The sequence below is a fragment of the Ahaetulla prasina genome, chromosome 3 (assembly GCF_028640845.1).
Source record: "Ahaetulla prasina isolate Xishuangbanna chromosome 3, ASM2864084v1, whole genome shotgun sequence".
NCBI classification, from domain to species: domain Eukaryota; kingdom Metazoa; phylum Chordata; class Lepidosauria; order Squamata; family Colubridae; genus Ahaetulla; species Ahaetulla prasina.
This window is the reverse complement of record NC_080541.1, coordinates 120731082-120756887: the sequence shown is the minus strand read 5'-3', so window position 1 is coordinate 120756887 and position 25806 is coordinate 120731082. Positions and strand designations below refer to the sequence as shown.

Below are 25806 nucleotides of genomic sequence, written 5' to 3'. Positions count from 1 at the left end.
CTTATAGCTAGTTGCATTGGAAATTACTGATTAGTTGGCTCAGATTTAGTTAATAACATTTCTGTGAAGTCAGATAAATATATTTTATGGATAGATACAAAGAGTGATAAGAAATAAAAAAGGACGTTTTTTAAAAGGTGGCATCAGATAAGGTCTTTGATACATTCCCTGCCTATGTCAGTTTGTTGGATTATAGCATTTGCTTTTGGTGATGTGTTCCCTGAGCAGTGGAATGAATGATAGATTTGGGAGCTCCATTGCTCATAGCATGTAGTTTGTTTTTATTGGTCTTGTCTGGACAATTGTCAGAGATGGAGTGCAACACATGATATCACAAAATTAGAAGGATGACATTGCCACCCAGTCATTTGTGAGAGGTTGCTTGGATTGGGGAAGGTTTGGATACTTCAATTTTAAAGGTTTTTGGTTATTGTAAGTAAAAGTGAACGTGTATATCCCAGCTGAATGGCTAGCCAATATGGCTGCTTGATTCTCAAGTTGGAAGTTACCTTTTGGCTGTTTAGGAATGAAACACCTAGTTGAATGGGATGGTATAAGTTGTATCCAAGTAATACTAGGTTGAAAGAAATATGGCCATTTTTTCATTTCCAAGAAGACTTCCTGAGTAAATGGAATTTTCTACCTGCATTTGCGAGAAATACAAATTCTTTCATTTTTCTTACCATTCTTGGAAAAACTTCTAGAAATACTGGGATTTCCAATTCTTACGGCATTTCCAATACATCCTTAACAAAGAAGATGATTTTTATTATCTGCGGTAGCCATCTAAAAAACTCAAAGTACTGGAAAGAAATACATGAAAACTAAAAAAAAAAAAAAACTTGGGAAAAAAGTTGAATTAAGACCACACATTGCTGTTTGGAACTAGAAAATCTGTGGGCCATTAGGTCATCTTTTAGGTAAATTCCTCGCAGACATTTCCCAACCTTAGCCAAATAAGTTCTGGGTCTTGTGAAGGAGTGTAAGAAGTGCGGCATGAATTGGGGAAATCGTGTGAGTATGGCACAGATTGGGAAGGATGCGCAGAGTGGCACAGGAAGTACTGTGCAATTTGGGAGGTGGTGATATGAGTTGAGAAGGGCATACAAGGGGTGTTGCATGGGAAAGGAAGCATATGTGGGAATGTGCAAGGGGGCAATGTGAGCATAGAGGGACTGGGGAGCTTGAGCCAGTGGGAAATTTATCTGAATAACTTGCAACCTTCCCTGCTGGCTTCCCCATTGCTGACACTCCCTGCCAGTTTCCCACAGCAGACTTTGCTTCTGGGAAGCTTGCAGGGGTCATTGCAATCCCAATTGAATTTACACTTCTTGCCAGCTTCCCCAATGACTTTCCTTGTAGGATGCTGTCTGGGAGCATTGGAAATTATGATCATGTGACTGCAGCTAACTGGCAGTGCACTGGTACAGCCACAATGAAGCGATCTCAGCTTTGCCAATTGCAGTCCCACAAGAGTCAGGGTTCCTGAATTTTGGATGCATTCTTTAAGTTAGCTGTTTGATGCAATAATTGTTGCCTTATGATACATCATTTTACCCAATTGAAGTATACAAACAGATACGAGAATTTTAGTAGTATATAGATGTTCCTGGAGAATATAAAGAAAAGCATCATATTAAGACTCATGGTGATAGCAGAAAGAGTCTGTTTGGCAATACATTGAAAAAGAGAAACTTTGCAATTAATACACAGTTGGGAGACTAAACTGAAGAATGGGCAGTAATAGAATAATAATAATGATGATGATGATGATGATGCTTTAATTTGTATACAGCCCTTCTCCCGAAGGACTCAGGGCGGTGAACAGGCAAATAAAATACAAACTGAAACATACACCATAATTAAAACAACCCTTAAAAAACTGATTCAAACGGAGCTTGGGCCGTTCCCTGAGGATCTTGCCCACGGCACAACTGAAGAACTAATTGCGGCCAGGGAACGGGCTGCGGCTGGGGCTTTGGACCGTGTTGTGCCTTTGCGGCCTCTGACCCGGTGTAGATCTCAATTGGCTCCCTGGTTCTCTGAGGAGCTGAGAGAGATGAAACGCCGGAGAAGACGCCTAGAGAGCACTTGGAGGTCTAGCCATTCCGAGGCTGATCGGACACTAGTGAGGTCTTTTACTAAGACCTACCTAGTGGCAATGAGGGAGGTGAAACGTTCATACGTTTCCACCCTCATTGCATCGGCAGATAACCGCCTGGCCGCCTTGTTTCGGGTGACCCGTTCCCTCCTTCATCAGGAGGGACGGGATGACCCTTTACAAAGACGAGCTGAGGAGTTTAACGGTTATCTATACGATAAAATCGTTCAGCTTCGGGATAGTTTGGACCAAAATTGCGATGATCCTACCGAGATAACGGAGACGCGTCTTGTCGAGGTCATTTGGGATGAGTTTGATTCTGTGGCTCTCGAGAACGTGGACAGGTTGCTGGGGAGGTTGCATGCAACTACATGTTTACTGGACCCGTGTCCTTCCTGGTTAGTGCTGGCTACTCAGGAAGTGACACGAGGCTGGCTCCAGGGGATTATAAATGCTTCTTTGTTGGAAGGGGTCTTCCCCGCCGCCTTGAAAGAGGCGGTGGTGAGACCCCTCCTCAAGAAGCCTTCCCTGGACCCAGCTATTTTGGGGAATTACCGTCCAGTCTCCAACCTTCGCTTTTTGGCGAAGGTTGTAGAGAGTGTGGTTGCATGGCAGCTTCCCCGGTACCTGGATGAAGCTGTCTATTTAGACCCGTTCCAGTCCGGCTTCCGACCCGGTTATAGTACGGAGATGGCTTTGGTCGCATTGGTGGATGACCTCTGGAGGGCCAGGGATAGGGGTTGCTCCTCTGCCTTGGTCCTATTAGACCTCTCAGCGGCTTTTGATATCATCGACCATGGTATCCTGCTGCGCCGGTTGGAGGGAGTGGGACTGGAAGGCACCGTTTATCGGTGGTTCTCCTATTTCTCTGACCGGTCGCAGACGGTGTTGACGGGGGCAGAGGTCGTCCACGAGGCGCCTCACTTGTGGGGTGCCCCAGGGGTCGATTCTCTCACCCCTCCTGTTCAACATCTATATGAAGCCGCTGGGGGAGGTCATCAGTGGTTTCGGGGTGAGTTATCATCTGTACGCTGACGATACTCAGCTGTACTTTTCCACCCCGGACCACCCCAACAAAGCTATCGAAGTGCTGTCCCGGTGCTTGGAAGCCGTACGGGTCTGGATGGGGAGAAACAGACTCAGGCTCAATCCCTCCAAGACGGAGTGGCTGTGGATGCCGGCACCCCGGTACAGTCAGCTGCACCCCAGCTGACTGTTGGGGGCGAGTTATTGGCCCCAAAGGAGGTGGTACGCAACTTGGGCGTCCTCCTGGATGGACGGCTGTCCTTTGACGAACACCTGGCGGCCATCTCCAGGAGGGCCTTTTACCAAGTTCGCTTGGTTTACCAGTTGCGTCCCTTCCTTGACCGGGATGCCTTATGCACAGTCACTCACGCTCTGGTCACGTCTCGGTTGGATTATTGCAATGCTCTCTACATGGGGCTGCCCTTGAGGTGCACCCGGAGGCTGCAGAATGCGGCTGCGCGAGTAGTAACGGGAGCCACGAGTGGCTCCCACGTAACACCACTGCTGCGCAGTCTGCACTGGCTTCCTGTGGTCTTTCGGGTGCGCTTCAAGATTTTGGTTACCACCTTTAAAGCGCTCCATGGCTTAGAACCCGGGTACTTACGAGACCGCCTGCTGTTACCTTATGCCTCCCACCGACCCGTACGCTCTCGCAGAGTGGGTCTTCTCAGGGTGCCGTCCGCCAAACAGTGTCAGCTGGCGGCCCCCAGGAGTAGGGCCTTCTCTGTTGGAGCTCCAACGCTCTGGAACGAACTTCCCCCTGGCTTACGCCAAGTGCCTGATCTTCGGACCTTTCGCCGTGAGCTAAAAACACACTTATTTATTCAAGCGGGACTGGCATAATAGTTTTACTATTTTAAATTGGGTTTTTATTGTTTTAGGGTTTTAAATTTTTAAATTTTAATGTCGGCCTTTTTTTTGTAATTTGCTTTGTTTTTAATTCTGGTTTTAATTGTATATATATTGGAGTTTTATCTTTGGCTGTACACCGCCCTGAGTCCTTCGGGAGAAGGGCGGTATAAAAATCTAATAAATAAATAAATAAAAATAAATAACTAGAATGAACTTTTTTTTTTAATATTACAATATCAATTTGGCAAATACAGGAGTCACGAGAGAATAGAATACTCACACAGATTTTATTTAATAACACTATACAAGTTAACATGCTAGAAAAAGCATAAATTATATGTAAACAATTGTTTACAGAATACTTTTTCTTCATAAAGGTGCAAATGTTCAATATGTAAACACAAGAGTGCCAACCTTTAGGGTAAAAGGTTTTATCATCTCAAGTAATGTCTCCCCAAATTTGATTTGTGATTTCCCCACCCCATCCAAATCTATGAATAGATATAATAGACATTGAAGATGCTTGAATTTATAAACAAAGTTGTTTCTTATAAATATGAAACAGAATACTTTAGTGTCTCTTGTTTTTTCCCCAATGGTTATAATCCACAAAGATCAAGGCCATTTATCCATTCTTTTGCAGTTTTTGGAATTATAAGAACTGGGTAGTGTCGCAGGATGTATCAATTAAGAACTATCATTCAATTCAGATATAAGCTGTACATAGAGATCCTGCACCTGATTCAGCTGCAATGCTGATACGGTTGTAATAAATGTATTTTTACAATCCAATTTTCATAAACTGGTCTAAACTGCTCCCCCCCTCTCAACAGAATAAACTACATCTTAAGGATAAATATGAAAAGCTAAATTGAAAGTCCTAATGTTCTAATCACTTCTTTCAGAAGCATAGTAAGGCTGGTCTTCTTATACTTTGGAATCCAGACATTTAAAGCAGAGTAAGGATAGTACCTGAGGCTAAAGTGGGAATTTATTTTATTTTACATTACTGTCCAGATTTGTGATTGTGTATTAGAGAAATGTTCCCACTATGCCAACAGTGAAATGTATCTGAGGTTCGCACTCATTTCAGTAAAATTAACGGCACTAAATAAAAGTAGATCTGGGTTCCTGAATTGCTTCTGTTTACTTTTGTGGAAACCGTCTAATAAATTGTGCTAAAACTTCCCTATTTCTATTTTTTGTTCCAATAAGTAGATCATGAATTTGCAATACTTTGGTCTTGTTGCTGAGTAACACTGATGTCCTTATTTAATAGCTCTGTGCTCTGTCTGTGTGTGTGTGTGTGTGTGTGTGTGTGTGTAATGAATTTAAATGGAGTAAGTCTCAGTTTTAAGAAAACTGTCCAATACTCTCAGTACAATATGTTTTAAACAAAACCTATCACTCATTCTGCTGAAATGAGTAGGTTGAATGCCATTTTCTTTACAACAAGACAGATGCAGAGGACCATCTTGGCTTTATTATACTTTCTGAACAAGGCAATGATGTTTATAGAAACATTGGTCTCTTACAGCTTGTCACTTCTTCACACAGGTTCACCTCTGAAAGAACTCACATATATCTGGGATCTTAGACAATGCTTGGAGTAACAGTGGATTCCAGTTCCAGCAGAAAGATTATATTAGGGTAGGAAGATAAAGACAAGGAAATTACTGTTCCAGGGAGTTTTCTGCAGTTGAGTAGCATATTCTTCCTTAAATTGTAGCAGAGAAGAGGGCAAACGTTTGAATATCCACTACAGTTCCAAAGGAAGAGGCACAGCAAGAACATAAGTGATCTCATTTTACTAGAGTCTTGAAAGGCTCTTAAGTTACCTAACACAAATGTTTCAGTTGGAATGAGGAAACCAGCAAATTGTTCCCTTTGGCTTTTTACCATATATGGGATTCGCAGTGTGTCATTTTGATAACCCCCACACCACCTCCAAGTCGACGATAGTTCATTCCTCCATACAGCCTGCAGAAGAAATGGTATGCTTCTTATAACAAAAGGTATAAGAATCAGAAATAAGACTGCTGAAAATCTAAAATTGAGGATTCTAAATACAATTGATTTAGAAAATGAGACAGTCATTTATATTAAATGCATGCAAATTTACATGATGCTTATAAGTCAACAAGCTTGTGTAAGAAGTTTATGAGAAGGTTTTTCATCATATCGTCACAAACATGCTTTTAATGCTGATTTTATTCACTTACTATATGATAAATTAAATGATTAAAATCTGGATGAAACAAACTGCAATAATAAAAATGTATTAAAACCATAAAATATGAAATGCCATAGTGAATAAGAAAATTTTTAGCCTAAGCTTTTGTTTTTCCAGGCAAATTTTAAATTATTATTTTAGAAGATCCATTATTAATTAAACCTTATTAATTCATCAAAACATACATGATTTTTACATTATTGTGATTGCAACACAATGTTAAGCCATGACTAAACAAGGTTCGTTGAACTAACTTAAGTTGTCAATATGTTTGATAAATTGAAGATTTGCATTCCTTCTTTTTTAAGAAATTATTTTATTGCACCTCTGAATTAGTTAAGTTTGGGAAAAGCTAAAAACAAGTTGGGAATAAGCTAAGAAAAAAGTAACACTCATGCTTATATGTGCTAAGATGCAGTTAGTAAGCTACTAACATCTCTTGCATGTTCTCAGTTTTTCCTCATAATTTGATTAGCAGAATATTTTTAAACTTAGAATGAATGTACCTTGCATATATCAAGTTAAAGGTAATCTGTGTCAGGTCTTTCTACACATTTTATTTAAGGTAAAATCTTCAATATCTGCAGATGTCTTATCTGCAATAAGACAAATGTCTTAACCTTTAAAGAAATTAGAATTTCAGAATAGCTCAGTTTGGGCATTAAGTATAGCTGAATTTCACAACTGATATTATTCTCTTATAATTTATTCCATGTAAGAATAAATAACTTTGGAAGATAATAGATATGTGTTACCTTTGTGGAGCTCCTCTGATAGTAACTGCACATTCACACTATTTTAATCAAACTCACTTCCATTTCAGAAATCAGATCATGAATTCTGAGAGTTTATGTGTATTGCTCCTGCCCTTATACCCACATTATGCCACACCAGAAATGTGTTTTACTTGGCTTTGGTTAAATGCATAAGGAGCTGGGGGCCAGGGAATTAAGATGATGCAAATGTGATCATGATGCAAATTCTGCCTCTTAATTACTTATATGCAAGTATGAAATGGCAGGGATTGTGTTGTGATGTCACAACATGTTTTGTCTTTTGGCACTATCATGTTTAGAATTGGGACATCTATAGTTCAGTATAATGTGTGAAATCAGTCATTCTCTCTCCCAGCTCAACGAGGAGTGTGTCAGGTAGGGCCAACGCCCCTTATATCTTGTACTTCGTATGGTAGATCAGGAGTCTTCAACCTCTGGGCCATGGCCAGGTATTGGGCTGTGGCCATTCAGAACTGGGCTACGCAAGTGTTGGGCAAGTGCGCTTGTAGGGAAAGCTCCATTTGCATGAGTGGCGGGCACTCACGTGCAAAATTCCATTTGTGCGAGCAGTGGGTGCGTGTAAATGAGCTACGCACACCCAGTGCTTGTGTGGAACCATCTCCTCCCCCTCCCCCCCGATCCGCAAAGCCAGAACAGTTGGAGATCCCTGCCATAGATTATAATTTGTTTGTGAACTAACCCGTTATTTTCAAGGACTGATTATATAATCAGAGGGATAACATGTTGAAATAAATACAGTGTGACTTATGCCTTCCTTATCACTGTTCAAAAATTAGTTTACCTCCATGTGTTGGCATCGGGATCAAATACCTCAATAGTCTTCAAGTATGTTGTGCCATCAAAGCCTCCCACGGCCATTAGTTGTCCGTTCACTACAGCAAGTCCAACCTAAGAGATAATTAAGTCTGGTCTAGTGGTTAAGTCTGGTCTAATGGCTAGGTCAGTCTCAGTCTAACTCACTTCATGGAATTGTGGGGGAAATGGAAGAAGAAATATTAGTAATGTTTGCTACCTTGAGTTATCAAAATAATAAAGGTAGGATTTAGATCAATAAAATATTTCTGTTAATTACATAAGCAAGAATGCTGCAGTACAATTTTTTGATGTTCAGTGTTCTAAAATGCAACTGTATGATGGCCATTATTAACTGAATCCTATGGTCATTAGACAAGGCAACTTCTTGCTGGCTTCCCACAACCAAAGTCAATGGAAAAGCAGGCAGGAAGTTGCAAGTTCCAGGTTGGCAGGCTAGAAGATAAGTGGTTGCTGATCTGTGGGAGAGGAAGTGAGAGGGTATGCATGAGGAACATGGTGCAGATCAAGCAGGCTGCATAAGGGGATGTGCAAGAGGTGTGCAGCTCGAGCACAGAAGGCACTGATTGGGGAGGGTGCGAAGGGATGTGCAAGGGGCATAGTTGGAGAAGGTGTAAGAGTACATGAGACATCATAGATTGGGGAGGTCTGCAAGGAACAGTCAGAAAATAGGAGGTGCAGTTGGGTGTGCAGTGGTGTGAGGAGGGTGCAGCAAGTGTTGGGGAAGGGTGCCCAAATGGTTGGCATGGCACAAATGCAGAGACAGGTGTGGGAGACTTAGCCCAGTGACTTGCAACCTTCCCTGCTGGCTTTCTCACTGACTTTCTGGAGAAGATGGCAGGGAAGATTGCAAACAGTGATGCCTGCTTGCAGGGTACCTGGCAACCACTCAAAAATACAAAAGTTGTCAAGTGCCTAGACTGCACTCACATGACTGCAGAAGTTCTGGGATGGCCAGATCTCCATGAAGTAGTTATAACCACCATTCATTCAGTACTATTGTAACTTTGAATGATCACTAAATCAGGTAGTTCAGTGTAGTCATAGGGTAAGGACTACCTGTAATTATTTTTATGCACATGTAAAACACTTGGAATAGTAACATTGCACAGATCATCTTATGTGCCTAAGTTTCAATACATACAGTATCTAAAGAACTTCCATTAAAAATGATCTTATACTGTATAATTTGATATTTTATAATTATTATAGTACATATCAACATGGAGTCAGGCTTCTAAGTTCATTCAGCTGTAATATCTATGCACAAAACAAACACATTTCCCCAAAGAAAACTACCGATACCATGCTACCTTTTCCTTTTCCAAATTCAAAGTTTTTAATTGCAATTTTTGCACTCCTATTAAATTGGTCTCTTAATACTCGGTAGTCTAATCATGGAACATATGGAGAAACAGTAGTCAACCAACCAAAGACCTTACCCCGCTACGCCGTGATGTCATAGCTACTACAGGAGACCACTGGTTAGTTCTGGGATTATATCGCTCAGCACTGCTAAGTTCGGTAGTATCATCTCTGCCTCCCACAGCATAGATCATATCTTGATACACAGCACAGCCTAGGTGCTTACGTCGAGTGCCCATAGGTGCAATTGTATGCCAGCGATTCTCCTGGGGATTGTAGCGTTCCACTGTGGAAGGTTTTTATGATACTCGTCAAACAATGAAGGCATCTAACAATAGCAAAACACAGTCTAAACCCACCCACCCCCATATCAACAGCTGTAACAAAATAATAAGAACAATGAGATATTGGTAATTATCAAACAATAAACTAATCTAATTCAGTATTCAGTTTATATTGGTAGCCCAGCAGAAGTTTCAAGCAACACAGAAGAGTTTAAAAAGTAGCAGTTTGTACATATTATTTCTCAAATCTGGAGATACACTAACTAAAATACTGGTTCTATTTAATTATATCCTATATAAAACTTTTTAATCCTGAGGAACTGTTAATCACTCAATCAAAATTGTCAACTGATTTATCTGGGACAACTGTTTTAAGATAGAGACAACCAATCTACTTAATGAAGAATTAATGAGGTATAACAAACTTGATAAAAAAAATAATATTTCCTGCTGTATTATAGGCTCATTTTTTTCTCAATAAGACTGATAACAATTTTTTCATTGCTCAATGTCCCTGAGTGACAAAGGTATGAAAGTAAATTGAGCTCCTATGAGAAATACCTGTGTTCAGAGGTGATGTCCCATCAGAACCTCCAACAGCATACAGGAAACCTCCTAACACAGCCACAGCCACCCCAAGTCGCCTAGTACTCATTGAAGCTACACGAGTCCATTTGTTTTCTTTTGGATCATATCTGAAACAAAAAGAATGAAACATCTCACTGCCAGTAAAAATAATTCTGCTATCTTCCTGAAGGAACTCTGTTTCCAAGATGATTTTTAAAATACCTTTCAACGATGTTGAGACAGGAAACACCATCCTGACCACCTACAGCATACAGATATCCACCAAGTACTGCCACTCCAACACTGGTTCTGCAGGTGCTGGTAGGTGCCACATCGCTGCTCCACTGATTGGTTTTTGGATCATATCTGGAAGAGAAAGATATATTTCAGGTCTTCGTGGTAATCATCTTGTAAGTTCTCACTCTCTTTCTTATGATTTCTGCATTTTCTTCTTTTGAAACTGCTATTTTTCACCTATATTGTTAAGAGTGTTCACCTGGATTGAGATTAAATATTGAGGTAAAAGCAAAACTATGTTCAGAGTAGTATTTCTGTTCAGAATAAATAACTGATTCACTCCAGAAGAGGGAGAAGAGAGGAAGGAGGTGAAATTCTTGTTTTCGTTTCTTTTGAAAACCTTCATTACCTTATACATACTTAATTCTTGCTGGATTGCTCATGATTTTTAAGATATGGTCTGGTTTATGTGTTGAATTTAAACTGCTGCTTTTAATGCTAATTTGTAGTTGATCCTAAGATTGCTTATATTTTTAAACTGAATATTGTATCAAAGCAAGCCACAGAGGTGGAGAAATCTGTTAACTAAGCTGTATTTATATGTGTATGTGATGATCCAAGTTTCAATTTTCTGATTCTATTTTTTCAGGTTAGTATAGTGAGATCTGGATATGTTTCTTTGGCTTGTTCTCTATTGTTTTACAAAGCAAAATTTTGGGATTACATTAAGGATTTTGTACAGTTCCTTTTGTCAACATCAGATGAAACTGCACAGCCTGTTTTTAGTCTGAAGGTATTCTACAGGGCATAGACTGCCTAATACTACCTTCAAAGAAATCTAAAATCCCTATACAGATAGTTCTCAATTTACAACAGTTCATTTAGTGACTGTTCAAAGTTACAATGGCAGTGAAAAATGTGATTTATGACCATTTTTCATACTTATGACTATTGCAGCATCCCCATGGTCACATGATCAAAATTCAGATGCTTGGTAATTGTTTCTTATTTCTTATTTATTTGTTTCTTATTCTTATTTATGATGATTGCAGTGTTCCGGGTCATCTTTTGCGACCTGACAAGCCAAGTCAATGGGGAAGCCCGATTCACTTAATAACCATGTTAATAACTTAACTGCAATGATTCACCTAACAATTGTGGCAAAAAAAGTCCTAAAATGGAGCAAAATTCATTTAACAGCTGTCTCACTTAGCAACAGAAAGTTTGGTCATATGTTGACTATATAATTTTTTTGAAAGGAAAGAAAAATTCTGAGTCATTTTAATAATAATAATTTAATAATTTCTACATTGCATCTATTGGAATATATTGGAATATAATTAGTAAAAAGCAAGATGACCTTAAAAAGTCTTCCTATGGCTGAGACTGAACCTTTTATCCAGACAGTCTCCAGATGCCAGGACACAGACCTCACTTGTTTGGCCTGGAATTGTGATACACAACTGGTATTAACCACATAATGGTGACAGCCAATCCCATGCCAATAGATAAATTCACCTAATGGCCTCATGCAGACGTTAAATAGAAAAGATGAGAGAGTCCTGAGGACCGAACAAAACAGGAGCTTGGAGTTTATCTCCCCCCAACACTAACTGAAACTGCCTCTGGGTAAAGGAATAAAATCACCATAATACACTATCACTGTGCCCAAGTCTCAGATACTATGGTTTATGATATATCTCTTGCTTTTCCATTAAATAAATGATTTATTTATCCCTTAAATAAATAAATCATTGCTATAATGTTAGCAAGCACACACTGAAGAGCTTATGTTTGCGTGATAAGAACTTACCTTTCCACACTATTTAGGTAGGAAGAGCCATCATGTCCTCCTACTGCATAAAGAAGGTCATCCAAGACACTAACTCCAACACCACATCGTCTTTTGCTCATGGAAGCCACCATCCGCCACTCATTTGTTTGAGGATCATAGCGCTCAACACTGGAAATTGCATCTCCACTACACCAGCCACCCACTGAGAAAATCAAATTGGGAGACAGTAGAATGGCAGGATATAATTAGACATATGGAGTTTGGGGGGGGTGTCAGATAATATTTTATAAACATACATGTACATACATATAAACATACACTAATGCACACACGCATGCCTCTAAAATGCATATTACACCCAGCAGACAAACTGCAGCTGTCTGATGACCCTGGAGGAGAGAAAAACAGGTAACAGAAACAAGATTGTTATTTTTCCCTTGATGTGCAATATATGGGTACAATTTAGAAGGTGCTAGTAAAGTATCAGATGAAAAGGCAGGCATGAAGGCTCCTTAAAAAAACAAAATATAGAGAAAGGAGACCATGAATTCAAGTCCTGCCTTAGCCATGAAAGCTACATAGGTGACTGGGTCAGTTACTCTCTCAATCCAACTCACCTCAGAGTTGTGGGAAAAGGAGGGGGAAGATGTGTCAGATATGTTCACTACCTTGTGGTGTTTGTAAAAATAAAGATGGATATAGATAAAGAAATATTTAGTTGTATCTATCTGCAAATGCTTTGATTCCTTACTTAAGTGAGCATTTTCCCACAACAGCCTGGCATAGTTGACAGGATCGGAAGGTCAGGAAGGTAGAGAAGTCTGCATTTGGCATTTCCCTGATGTTTTTATAGACTGATGATGTCTACCTTTCCCCTTTTTCTTCACCAATTCTAAACCTGTTTGGCCATATTTCTTTGGTGTTTCAGTAGGAAAAACCTCTTGAAGACTCAGCAGGAGCAAGTCCAGGATTCTGCAGGTACAAGTCTAAGTAAATTATGATTCTGAATGGTGGTTGTGGATTTCCTCCATCTGACTATACAGGAACAAGTAAAGGGCAGTGAGAACTTGTGAGCCAACATACTTAGATATAGGTGCAAAAGTGACCAGGGGGATAAAACGGTGGCAATTTTTATTTACTGTATGTCTTAAACTGTATACTGTATGTCTGGAATGAACTTCCCCCAGGACTCCGTCAACTTCCTGACCTTCGAACCTTCCGCCGCGAGCTTAAAACACATCTATTTATCTGTGCAGGACTGGACTAGAATTTTAATTTTAAATTCAATTTTAATGGGGTTTTTACCATTTTAATTGTAATTTTAAATTTTGGCCTATTTAAATAAGTTTTTTAATTTAGTGTTTTATCTTGTATTATATTTGTATTTTTATCGGGCTGTAAACCGCCCTGAGTTCTTCGGGAGATAGGGCGGTTTAAAAATTTGATTAAATAAATAAATAAATAAATAAACTCATTGACTAGTATGTTTCTGTCCACTGATAAATTCCTGCCTGTATACCAGGACCAGGTGGCTCTCCCAGCCATCTTCACTGGTAGAAGTAGGGGAATTCCCCTGTGACCTCTGCATTATGAAACACAAGAAGATTCTTGTCTCTCTGTAGGACTGTAAGAAGTTATGTGCATGAGTATAAGTGAGAAAATTAAAAAGGTACATCAACCACAGTGCAGGAAACCATATGCAGAAAATAATGTGTACTCTAAAATGTATCAGTTCTATCTACTGTTCTGCCTTTTATGTTTTCTTTTATTGCAGGATTTCAAGGTAACATAGCCAGATCACTTTTCCTTTGTTGCTACAACTTTTTTTATTTTATTTTTTATTTATTTATCAAACTTATATACCGCACCATCTCCCGTAGGACTCAGGGCGGTTCACAGGCATATTAAAACAATATAAAAACAATATAATAAATAAACATTAAGACCCAGTTAAAACTAAATATTATCATAGCCTGATCACTAAAACAGTAAAAACCATTAAAACCCCCATTAAAATTTAGCTAAAACATTTTGTTCTTAGGCTAGTCCCGCACGCTGAAATAATAGAGTCTTCAGTTCACGTCTGAAGGTCCGGAGGTCAGGGAGTTGTCGTAATCCTGGAGGAAGCTCGTTCCACAGGGCTGGTGCCGCCACAGAGAAGGCCCTCCCCCTGGGGGTCACCAACCTACATTGTTTGGTCGATGGCACCCTGAGGAGGGCCACTCTGTGGGAGCACACAGGTCGTTGGGAGGCAATTGGCAGCAGAAGGCGGTCTCGAAGGTATCCCGGTCCTAAGCCATGGAGCGCTTTAAAGATGGTAACCAAAACCTTGAATTGCACCCGGAAGACTACCGGTAGCCAGTGTAGGCCGCGCAGGATAGGTGTTATATGGGAGCAACGCGGTGCTCCCTCTATCACCCGCGCGGCCGCATTCTGGACTAACTGGAGCCTCCGGGTGCTCTTCAAGGGGAGCCCCATGTAGAGAGCATTGCAATAGTCCAGGCGGGAAGTGACGAGGGCGTGAGTGACCGTGCGTAAGGCATCCCGGTCAAGGAAGGGGTGCAACTGGTGGATCAGGTGGACCTGATAAAAAGCTCCCCTGGCGACGGCTGTCAAATGATCCTCTAAGGACAGCCGGTCGTCCAGGAGAACGCCTAAGTTGCGCACTCCCTCCCTGGGGGTCAGTACTTCCTCCCCCACAGTCAGCGATGGTGTAAGCTGACTGTACCGGGACGCCGGCACCCACAGCCACTCTGTCTTGGAAGGGTTGAGTCGGAGCCTGTTCCTCCCCATCCAGACCCGCACGGCCTCAAGACACCGGCCCATCACCTCAATGGCTTCATTGGGGTGGTTCGGGGTGGAAATGTACAGCTGAGTATCATCAGCGTACAGATGATAATCCACCCCGAAACCACGGATAACCTCACCCAGCGGCTTCATATAGATGTTGAACAGGAGGGGCGAGAGAACAGACCCCTGAGGCACCCCACAAGTGAGGCGCCTTGGGGTCGACCTCTGCCCCCCTGCCAACACCGTCTGCGAACGGTCAGAGAGATAGGAGGAGAACCACCGATACACAGTGCCTCCCACTCCCAATCCCCCCAACCGTCGCAGCAGGATACCATGGTCGATGGTATCAAAAGCCGCCGAGAGATCTAATAGAACCAGGACAGAGGAACAACCCCTGTCCCGGGCTCTCCAGAGGTCATCCACCAACGCGACCAAAGCCGTCTCGGTGCTGTAACCGGGCCTGAAGCCGGACTGGAACGGGTCCAGATAGACAGTTTCCTCCAGGTGTTGAGGAAGCTGATTTGCCACCACACTCTCAACAACCTTCGCTAACTTCTTTGGCTATCTTTTCCTGTTTGCTTTTCCTGTTTTTTATCCTACTTTCAAAGTTCTGTCTGAGGAACCTGCATTTTTTAAGACACATTGTGAATTTTGCATCACACCTTAGTTTTATATTTTTTCCCAAGAAAAACACAAAGATTTCTTGGGATCTAGGTAGAGAGCAAAGGCTCTTCACAACTGACAAAAATGCTAAGAATTACGGACATGTATGCATACCTGCAAAGAGCACCTCTCCACAACGGATGGGTTTGCGTGGTCGAGTTCTAGGGCCCTGCATCAATGGTCGTTCTTGGGGCAACAGCAGGTAGTTCTTAGCTTCATCTACTAAATCCCTACAAATAAATTAAAATACAGCCCAAGGAAAAATAAGTACTGCTAATCTGAAATATAATTTTTAATACTGATGGTATTGCTTTATATTGAAAGATGAAGCATGAAATGCATATTTGGTCTACATATGTATTTGTTGATAGGAAAGATGTCAAAGTTAAACATATTTTTCTAATAAGCAAGTCTTAAGAAAGAAATGTATTGAAAAGTGCTATAGACTGACATAGTAATTTTTAACAGAGCAACTTCACTATTTTATATTAAGAACTGTAGGATATTTCTCATTAGTAAAGACTTACCTACATTCTTCATCACTTTTAATGAGGGGATCAGAGCCAACTGTGCCCACCAAGAACTTTGGACTAAGCAGTGGCAAGCGGACATGTTGCAAAACCTGTCAATCAAGACCAATGGATCAAAAATCAGATGCTCTACTACTCCGGGAGACCTAGCAAGTTCCAATGATCAAATTAAGTGTGGCCTCAGAGCTTTGGGTATCACCTCATAGAGAATAGAGAATAGGGCTGAATGAACTGCTATTTCACATTCTGATACATTTTCGAACAACCAATTCTTTTTTTGTTCATATTAACAAACAACAGCACTGCAAATAAGTAACAAAGAAATGAATATCCTGCAAAATTGCATATCTGCATATATGCAATCATGTAAGAAATGTATTTGGGGTGTACCTGAGGAAGCTGCGGGCGCCTTTCTTGAATGCTGTATTTGACCCAAGCCATTACTGCGTTAAACACTTGTTCTTCGCTCCGGACATTGAGTTCATCACTGGAAATGATGTCAATAAGCTGATTGGCTGGAAGCAGCATGAATTCTTCACTTTCCATCACCTATAATAAGATAAGATTTTAAAGTAAGCAGAGCCATTTGGAAATGCAAAAGTTATGTTGAAAAAAGTATTTCGGCACCTTTAGCTTTTGCATAGTTTAGCTTAGGCATTTCATAATATATCTAAAGCATCATTTTTACACAGAATAAATTTTACATAAGAAATACATTATTTACATTAAGCCATCAATATAAATTATCTAAGTTCAAAATCAGTATGGGTCATTAAGCAGAATCATTTGCTTTGATTCCAGAAGCATTAATTAAGATGTTTGCCATCTATGGGTTGAGTGTGGCCTTTATAGAGTTGTCCCCATAGGTCTCAGTTTCTTCATTTGTAATCAGGAAACAATGACAACCCAAAATGCTATTGAGAGAATAAATCATTTCAATAAAGCAGTTACATTTGTAAAATGGACAAAAAAAGGTACAGAGAGCCTAAAGCAAAATTACCCAATGCATTGTAGGCAAATATATGTGTGTGTGTGTGTGTGTGTGTGTGTGTGTGTGTGTGTGTGTGTGTATGTATGTATGTATGTATGTATGTCTTGGTTATTCGGGTTTTCTCCCACGTAAAATTGGAAGTGTCTTGGTGACGTTTCGACGAAGTCTCATTCGTCATCTTCAGGCTTCAGCTTTGTGCTTCTGGGAGCAATTGCTCCCAGAAGCACGATTTTTAAAGTCAATTAAAGCAAAAAATTTTAAAGTCAATTTAAAAAACCAGAACTATCGCCAGAACTGAACACTTTAACAACAGAATAATCAGAGAAGCCATCGAGATAGAAAAACGCCCACACAGCATGAACAAACGAGATGATACCTCCCGCCTACCAGCCATTTGGAAACCCGCCCTTATTGACAAACGAGTCCCTAACATGAGGAATGACACCAGACCCACACTCACGAGGTCCACACAGGATGTCACCACCACACATCCACCCAGAAAGCAGACCCAAACCCACACTGATCATGAAGCACGACCAAGGACCAGAAGCCAGACCGCAGCTGCAACATTAGCCATTTCAAACCCCTCCAATCCATACATGCAGCAGACTGACACCCACTATGAAGATGTAGCACGACCACAAAGCCAAACAACAGCTATGCAGCTCACCAGCTCAAATCCCCCTGCAGCACAGACTAGACTGAGCACAACCAAGCCCCCACCAACACAGGACACCCCCCCAGCCAATCAGAGCACAAAAAACCCCATCCAATCAGAGCACAGCCAAGCTCCCACCCAATCAGTTCAAACCCCACTAGCAGTTAAAAGGAAGAAACAGCTGCAATCACACATTGCTCCCAGAAGCACGAAGCTGAAGCCTGAAGATGACGAATGAGACTTCGAAACGTCGCCAAGACACTTCCAATTTTACACGGAGAAAACCCAACAACCAAAGACCTATATATATATATATATATATATGAAAACCTCAGAAAATATATATATATATATATATATGTATGTATGTCTTGGTTATTCGGGTTTTCTCCCACGTAAAATTGGAAGTGTCTTGGTGACGCCGACGGTTCATTCGTCATCTTCAGGTTAGCTTTGTGCTTCTGGGAGCAATTGCTCCCAGAAGCACGAAGCTGAAGCATGAAGCTGAAGCCTGAAGATGATGAATGAGACTTCGTCGAAACGTCGCCAAGACACTTCCAATTTTATGCGGGAGAAAACCTGAATAACCAAAGACCTACATACAAATACCCACGACATCAAGACAGCAAAGACCTACATCAAATACCCGCGACATCAAGACACCACAACATCAAGACAGCATTCTGCACAAACAGAAAAATATCCACCATCCTAAGAAACCCCAAAGACAAAATTGAGTTAGAAAATCAAGGAGTATATGAAATCCCATGCACCGCCTGCCCCACCACATACATTGGACAAACCAACAGAAGAATAAGTGCACGCATTGAAGAACACAAGAACTCATTCAAAAAAGAGGAACCAACTTCTTCCCTGGTCCAACACTTTAAAGTCACAGGACATGATATTGACTTTAAAAAGACCAGAACTATCGCCAAAACTGAACACTTTAACAACAGAATAATCAGAGAAGCCATTGAGATAGAAAAACGCCCACACAGCATGAACAAACGAGATGATACCTCCCGCCTACCAGCCATTTGGAAACCCGCCTTATTGACACACGAGTCCCTAACACGAGGAATGACACCAGACCCACACTCACGAAGTCCACACAGGATATCACCACCACACATCCACCCAGAAAGCAGACCCAAACCCACACTGATCATGAAGCACGACCAAGGACCAGAAGCCAGACCGCAGCTGCAACATTAGCCATTTCAAACCCTCCAATCCATACATGCAGCAGACTGACACCCACTATGAAGATGTAGCACGACCACAAAGCCAAACAACAGCTATGCAGCTCACCAGCTCAAATCCCCTGCAGCACAGACTAGACTGAGCACAACCAAGCCCCCACCAACACAGGACACACCCCAGCCAATCAGAGCACAGAAAACCCCATCCAATCAGAGCACAGCCAAGCTCCCACCCAATCAGTTCAAACCCCACTAGCAGTTAAAAGGAAGAAACAGCTGCATCACACATTGCTCCCAGAAGCACAAGCTGAAGCCTGAAGATGACGAATGAGACTTCGAAACGTCGCCAAGACACTTCCAATTTTACACGGGAGAAAACCCGAACAACCAAAGACCTATATACAAACACCCGTGAAAACCTCAGAAAACAAATATTTCGTTTCAGTTGCTTCTGGGAGCAATTGCTCCCAGAAGCACGAAGCTGAAGCACGAAGCTGAAGCCTGAAGATGACGAATGAGACTTCGTCGAAACGTCGCCAAGACACTTCCAATTTTACGCGGGAGAAAACCCGAATAACCAAAGACCTACATACAAACACCCGCGAAAACCTCAGAAAATATATATATATATAAACCTTTTGATCTTAGTTTCTGTCAAAGAGAGAGTGCATCAGGGTTACAAGATGGACTCACTTTATCCCACCTCCTTTTCATTTGCTTTTTCTAAATATACACACAGGGGCTGTGCACCTCAGAGGGACTCAGACTACAAAAGCTGCCAAGCACTAAAGTGCGAAATACAAGCTCCTGACAAGCTGCAAACATGTACATATGCATTCCCTCTAGGCCCTCAGTGGAAAACAACTTTTTCCAAAGATAGAAGAGAATTCATAATGTTTCTATAACATACAGAACTAAGAAAAAAGATATTATCTTGCCCCACTGGAATCGGGTCAATTGAAGGAACTTTCTGAAATCTCTTTTTTGGACTGCTTTTGGGAAGCAGCAGTACAAAATATAACAATTGTACAGAACTTTATATTCTCTAAACCCTAGGTTCCCAGGCAGGTAAGATAAAATCACTTAACATAAGACATATAATAATTTTAATAATAAAACCATATTTGGAATTTTACTGAGAAGATTGAGATTGCCTTGCTCCTCTTCCAAAAGCTGAATGTATTTAGCAAATGGGGAAATTCTTTATCTTTTTAAAGATCCAGATGATCTTGCAACACAGAAATTCCATGGGATTAATTTTTTTAAATAAAACATTTTATTCTAATTAGTAATTGTGAACATTTTAGGATTTGTTGATGAAGGGTAATAAACATCTTAAATAAATAATAAAATCTATTAGATAGCTTTTTCTGCAGCTGTGGTAACAAAGTATCTTTCATCTGAGTTGTTTCAATATAGGCTGGATGATCATTTGTTGGGAATGCCAGGATCACAAATTCCTGTACTGGACAAGATTATCTCCAAGATCCCTTCCTTTACATTCTGTGATTCAATTCCTTTTATAAAGTTCTATTGTTTACTGAGCAAGTTATAGATTTCAAATCAGTTTATCCTAAGAATTCTGTCAACATTTTATTCAAGTATCTCTTTTTCTCATATAATACATCAAAGAGTTGAAACAAAAAGAATTTTTCATTTGAATATCATATGACTTGTAAAAGTAGTGTCCTGCCATCTCATCAATCAAAATATAGCCCATGACAGTTTGAAAACAACTGAATATTTGCAGGGTCACAATTTCATTTGGCTGACAGGGTCCCAGTTATACCTGTATTTTATACATGGATATAATCTTTTCCCAATGAGCTAATCTAAACATGAAGATAAATTATTTTATAAAGATTACGAATATTTCCATTATTTCCATTATTAACTTCATAGATCACCACATATCAAGCTGCATTTAACGATGTGTAAGAAAGGCACTATGAAAAGTAATCCATTCTTAATTTATTAATAATAAATGATTATTAATAATTAACAGAAATACTACTACTCCAAAACATTTATGACATTTATAGTGAGCAATATCAAAAAGAAAAACTGATTTATCATAAAAGAATGTTAAAAAATTTAGACTTGCAAGATGCATGTAGTTTTAAGGTTTGGTCTATGCAGAATAATGCAGTACAACTTAGATAAAAACAATTATGATACAAAGACATCAAGCCCTATTATGTCATACTCATTTTAAGCAATTATCACATTTCCTTTCAATTAAGGTAAAAAAGTTCAAACATTAATCAGATTCAACAAATAAGATACAGCCAAATGTTTTAAAATATATTAAGTAAATTTCAGTATTCACCCATAATAAAGTAATACAATTGTATTACAGATTAAGTAGCTAAAAATAAAGAAAATAAGGAAAAATAAAGGAACCCATAGAATCCCTACATGAAAAACCCTTGCTAACAGTATGTGGAATAAGGATTTTAACTCATATCTATTTTTGCTGAATGAAACTTGAAGGGAAGTTGGTTTTGTTTTGTTTTCTTTTAATGCTGAGGACTGTTCAAACACAATGAACCTTGATATACTTTGGTACAGTTCATGTTGCCACTTACTTCCAATGCATGTATATTGACCAAATTTTAATTACAGGGTTACTCACCTCTTGAAAATTATGCTGAGTGAATTTATCAGCAATTCTAAGAAGTTCACGGCAAGAGTGAGTATCAGCAAACGCTCGAATGCCAAGGCAGTTGGAAGGATCCAACTGTCTTTTCAGAAACTCACAGCAGGCTTCTTGGATCTCAGCTAGTTGGAGAAGGCAAGCAGCTGGCAGTAAGGTCTGAACATTGCCCTCTTCTACCGTAATTTGGGAAGTATATGCAAAGTCAATAAGCAATTCCATGGCCCTTTCATCAATGTCTCTGATCACCACCTCAGTCTGCCGGCTCTCTGCAAGTTCTCCTGTGAACATAGCTCGGAAGTAGGGACTGCAGGCTGATAAGATGACTCGATGGGCATAGATCTTTTTGGCCCCCACAACCAGGACCACATCACACAGCTCCCGGTGCTTACGCAACAAATTGATAACCTCCAATGTTTGGCGAGGGTGCTTGTCCGAGATGTAAGGCATGCGAGCAGGTTGTGGCACTCCTTCTGGTAGTTTGTTAGGATCTCCAAGAGTGCAACGGCTTGTTACATCCATTCCGGTTTCACCTGCTCGATTACTAGTACACCTAATAAAGTAACGAAGCAGTGAGACCATTGGACCAGTGAGAACATTACACCGAAAACACAAAGTGGAGAAACATTTATTAAACTATAAAGGGAAGGAAAGAAAAGTGTCACAAGAAACTTCATCTTGACAGGTTTTTGATAGAAGTCATTCAACAATGGAAAAAACAGTAATGTAACTATTTACAGATCTCTTTATTAAAAGGGAAAGTGTACCTATTATAGCTGGAAATACTTTAATAAGGAAATATATGATTTGGACTGAACAAATTTCTAAGAAAATATTCAAAATAAAATGGATGTAATACCAGATTTTCTTATAGATTCCAAATAGTGAAAGCTATGTGAAAACATTAAAAAGCCAAACAGAAACTATGAACAATTTGGGTTATAAGAATTCTCTTTCTTTTTTTAAAACTGCTAGTTTTTTTCAAGACATTCAAATTCCTAAAAATATATTTATAATTAGGATGTATATTTTAATTATTCAATTTCCTTTTTTAACATAGAATCCAATGCAGTGGGAGAGAATCAGGGGACTGTTTTATGGTTATTTCACATTATTTTCAATACTTGTAGAATTACTTGAAAATAAGATACATTGATACATTATCTACAGGACATATAGTAAATTTGCTCAACATTATGTACTATATCTAATAACTTGTCAGAAAGTGCTTGAGTTGTCATCATTGAATTGAGCAGGCGATAAACTGCTGTTTAGGGATGCTGCTTAGATTTCAATTAAAATATTTGTTTTCCAACTTGTATGTTTATAATTTGAAAAAGTAGAATTTGATTTTAAAAAATCTATTTATGACATCTAAACTTAGAAAAAGAGTAAGAAACAATATAAATCCAAAGTGTATCCATGGGATGTTTGCAATTTGTAAAAAAAAGAAACCAGTAAAATGAAAATCCTTCCTCAAGCAGGAAGATGCCACAGTTTTAGTGGGCTCTCTAAATTTTCTGTAAAAGGAAAAGTATTTTTTTTCCTGAACGTCCTATGTAAATCACAGTACAAAAAGATATGGATAAGGGGGGAAAAGTCAAGATGTATCCATGGTTTATTGAACAGTACACAGTGGCAATGTTTACATGCATCCCAAAGTGAAATATATTGCAGCTTTGTTCAATGTGTGACCCTGACACTTGGTTTTTTTGATACCAGAAGTCAAAGTAAATCTTGTTGAATCAGCCATCCAGCAGGTAAAGCAGGTGCGCTTTATTTAAATATGTTTTCTATATCTTATCCATTATCCTATTTTAGATAGCTGTTCCATATTCAATTTTTAATCTCAGTAATTACTTAGATCAGATTACTAATTAAATGATGATGATGATTATACATTAAAGGCAAGTAAATAGCTGTAAGTTAAACTAATTATTATGCAGATAAATGGGTAGGAATTAGTAAAGACCAACCCTTAAAGCAAACCTAAGACTTCATGGATATTTCCCAGTAGAAGAATAATTTACCATTGTATTCTTCCAGCATTTTAGTTCCCAGGCTAGTTTATAGTCCAGGAAATTCCCAGATGATCTCCTATCTGAGTACTAAACAGGCCTAACTTATTAGGTTCCAAGACCAAACAAGATTGATTAAATGCTGCCAACTCTTAAAATGACACAGATGCAAAATTTAAATTTATAGAGATGCCCTGAAGCATTTAAATGGGGATAGGCAACTTCATAATGCTTCAGCAGTCTCAAAAGAAATGACCAACTGTGAGAGATACTGACAGCTGTGATTCAAAAGCCATTAGAGGTTGTAGATCATTCACTTCTACATCAATCTGTCTTTCCAAAATGCAGTGGCAACTGTAGTGGACCACTGTTCTCAGAGGAAAAGAGGACAAATGGAAAGCTTTAAAGTACTGTTGTCTAATAGATAGATACAGATACAGATTAAAAGAGTTGGAAGGGACCTTGTAGGTCATCTAGTCCAACCCTTATCTAGATTCTATACATTGATTATAAATCATAATTTAGTATGATCATGTCACAATTCAATCTACTTAATTAAGTATTTTAATTACCTGCGCATTGGTTTTGTGTCCATGCACTGCAAAGAGAAGTCTTTAAATTATTGCTGACCCTGGGCAAAGAATAAAAACAAAACTATGTAAGAAAAAGGCAACTAAAATGGTTTATTATGTATTTAAGAAATGATCAGATTATGCGCCACAAAATAAATTCTAAGATAGGTAAAGGATTATTAACAATTTCTACCTATTCACATCTTTTTCCAAACTGATTTGGCCACTACTACAACCATACTAAATCTATGTTTAATTCTAGCTTTATCTTATATAAAATAGATAATTTAATCTGATGAACATACACTGGACTGTGCATAAACAACTGCCCAGACTTTAGCACCGTCTTCTAAAATAAAAAATGTATACTTATTCCTATATACAAAACAAACATTTCTTCACTTGTCATTATATGAATACTTTTGAAATTAAAAAAGCAAGATTAGTCACTCACCCTGTGATAAAATAGAGGTACAATAGAAGCTTAATAATCAATAATCCTTGCCTTCAACTCATTTTATCCACTGAGAACAGCAAGGTTGATGACATCCAGATGCCTAAAAATAAAATGAAAAGAATGTGAAATGGTTCCTTTAAGAAACCCATCATTGTTCTTGTTGTCTGCATTGAAATAAATCTTTGTTCACCTAGAATAGTTTAGATACTACAGAACACTTCCAAAAAATGACACTGAACATTCTCCTTAGTTTCAGAGAGTAAAGCATATACAAGGGCTATCTAAATCAATGGATATAACAGACTGGACAGTTGATAAAGAAGGTATTTACCAACTCAAAATGAGTGCATCTCAAAGCCTGCTTTTGATTCAAGAGATCTGTGATGACAGTTGGAGTCTCTCTGCCAGATATTGATCATGCAATAACATTCATCCCCTCCCACACAATCCCTCACTAGCAATTTAGGCACCTGTCCAGTATTCCTCCTCGTATGAACCCTCTAAACTTCATTGGAAGTTCATTCACTTTAACTTTTTCCAGCCCCCCCCACCCCAACAAAACCTGTAACGATATATGGGGTGTGGCCATTATCTTCACATGGTTGGTAAAGGCATAAGGATGGAGCTCTACTGACCATAGCTAATAAAAAAGAGATTTCTTTTTTAAAGTGGTATGCAACCAATACTGTTTCCCCGGAAGATGTTCAACTACACGATTTATTTAAGAAATTTAAGCACCACTTCATTCCGGAGATCTCCCGATGCTGCTTGAGGTACCGTGAAAACAAGGCAGCTGCCCGGTACGTATTTGGGGGTGGGGGAGATTGCAGATTAGGTGGACCCGATTTATTTTTGCTGTGTGTTTCTAGTGGTACACTTCAACATGTCCTTCAGCCCAAGGTCTCGCCCCATCTTTTCTCCCCACGGATTCTTTTACAGCCTCCCCTGACCCAACTGCATTGCCAACCCTGGAAACTGACCTCCCGGGTGGAAGATAATGGAGCGTATTCTGAATTTCAGCGGCGGCGAGCCCAGAAGCCGTTGCAAGGAAATGCCATCTGTCGGCTCTGCACAGTATCTTGTAGGTGGTGGGAGGAACGAAGGACCTTCCCGACTGCCACAGCCGCAATCATTCCCACAGTTCCCACTGGTGCCGGAAACTGCCTGTAGGCAGCACTCCACCCCACCAGATTTCA

At 39.7% G+C, this 25806-nt stretch overlaps 1 protein-coding gene across 4 annotated transcripts; it reads right to left on the bottom strand.

Moving 5' to 3' along the window:
* Positions 1-4247: 4247 nt before the first annotated feature.
* KLHL20 (kelch like family member 20) lies at positions 4248-25781 on the bottom strand. 4 transcript variants are annotated; one of them, XM_058178313.1, is made up of 13 exons: positions 25591-25781; positions 24608-24710; positions 24154-24212; positions 21543-22116; positions 16444-16602; positions 16051-16145; positions 15638-15753; positions 12089-12272; positions 10261-10404; positions 10033-10193; positions 9265-9473; positions 7791-7897; positions 5740-5959 (listed from the first exon to the last, which is right to left on the bottom strand). In XM_058178313.1, exons 3-13 carry the CDS (start codon positions 24174-24176, stop codon positions 5875-5877), a joined length of 1857 nt encoding a protein of 618 aa, XP_058034296.1. In that variant the 5' UTR covers positions 24177-24212; positions 24608-24710; positions 25591-25781; the 3' UTR covers positions 5740-5874. The 4 variants fall into 4 exon arrangements, with proteins under 4 accessions (XP_058034294.1, XP_058034295.1, XP_058034296.1 ...); XM_058178314.1 differs by having other exon boundaries at positions 10033-10166; positions 25591-25779; XM_058178311.1 differs by lacking the exon at positions 7791-7897 and having other exon boundaries at positions 4248-5959.
* Positions 25782-25806: the final 25 nt, after the last annotated feature.

Excerpts from the sequence above, each read along its gene's own strand:
- KLHL20 (XM_058178311.1), bottom strand. The coding sequence starts at position 24,176 with ATGGACACAAAACCAATGCGCAG. Across the intron at positions 16,146-16,443 it reads GGCGCCCGCAGCTTCCTCAG|GTTTTGCAACATGTCCGCTT; the intron begins GTACACCCCAAA and ends CTTGATTGACAG. Across the intron at positions 10,405-12,088 it reads TACCTAAATAGTGTGGAAAG|ATATGATCCAAAAACCAATC; the intron begins GTAAGTTCTTAT and ends TTTCTCTTCCAG.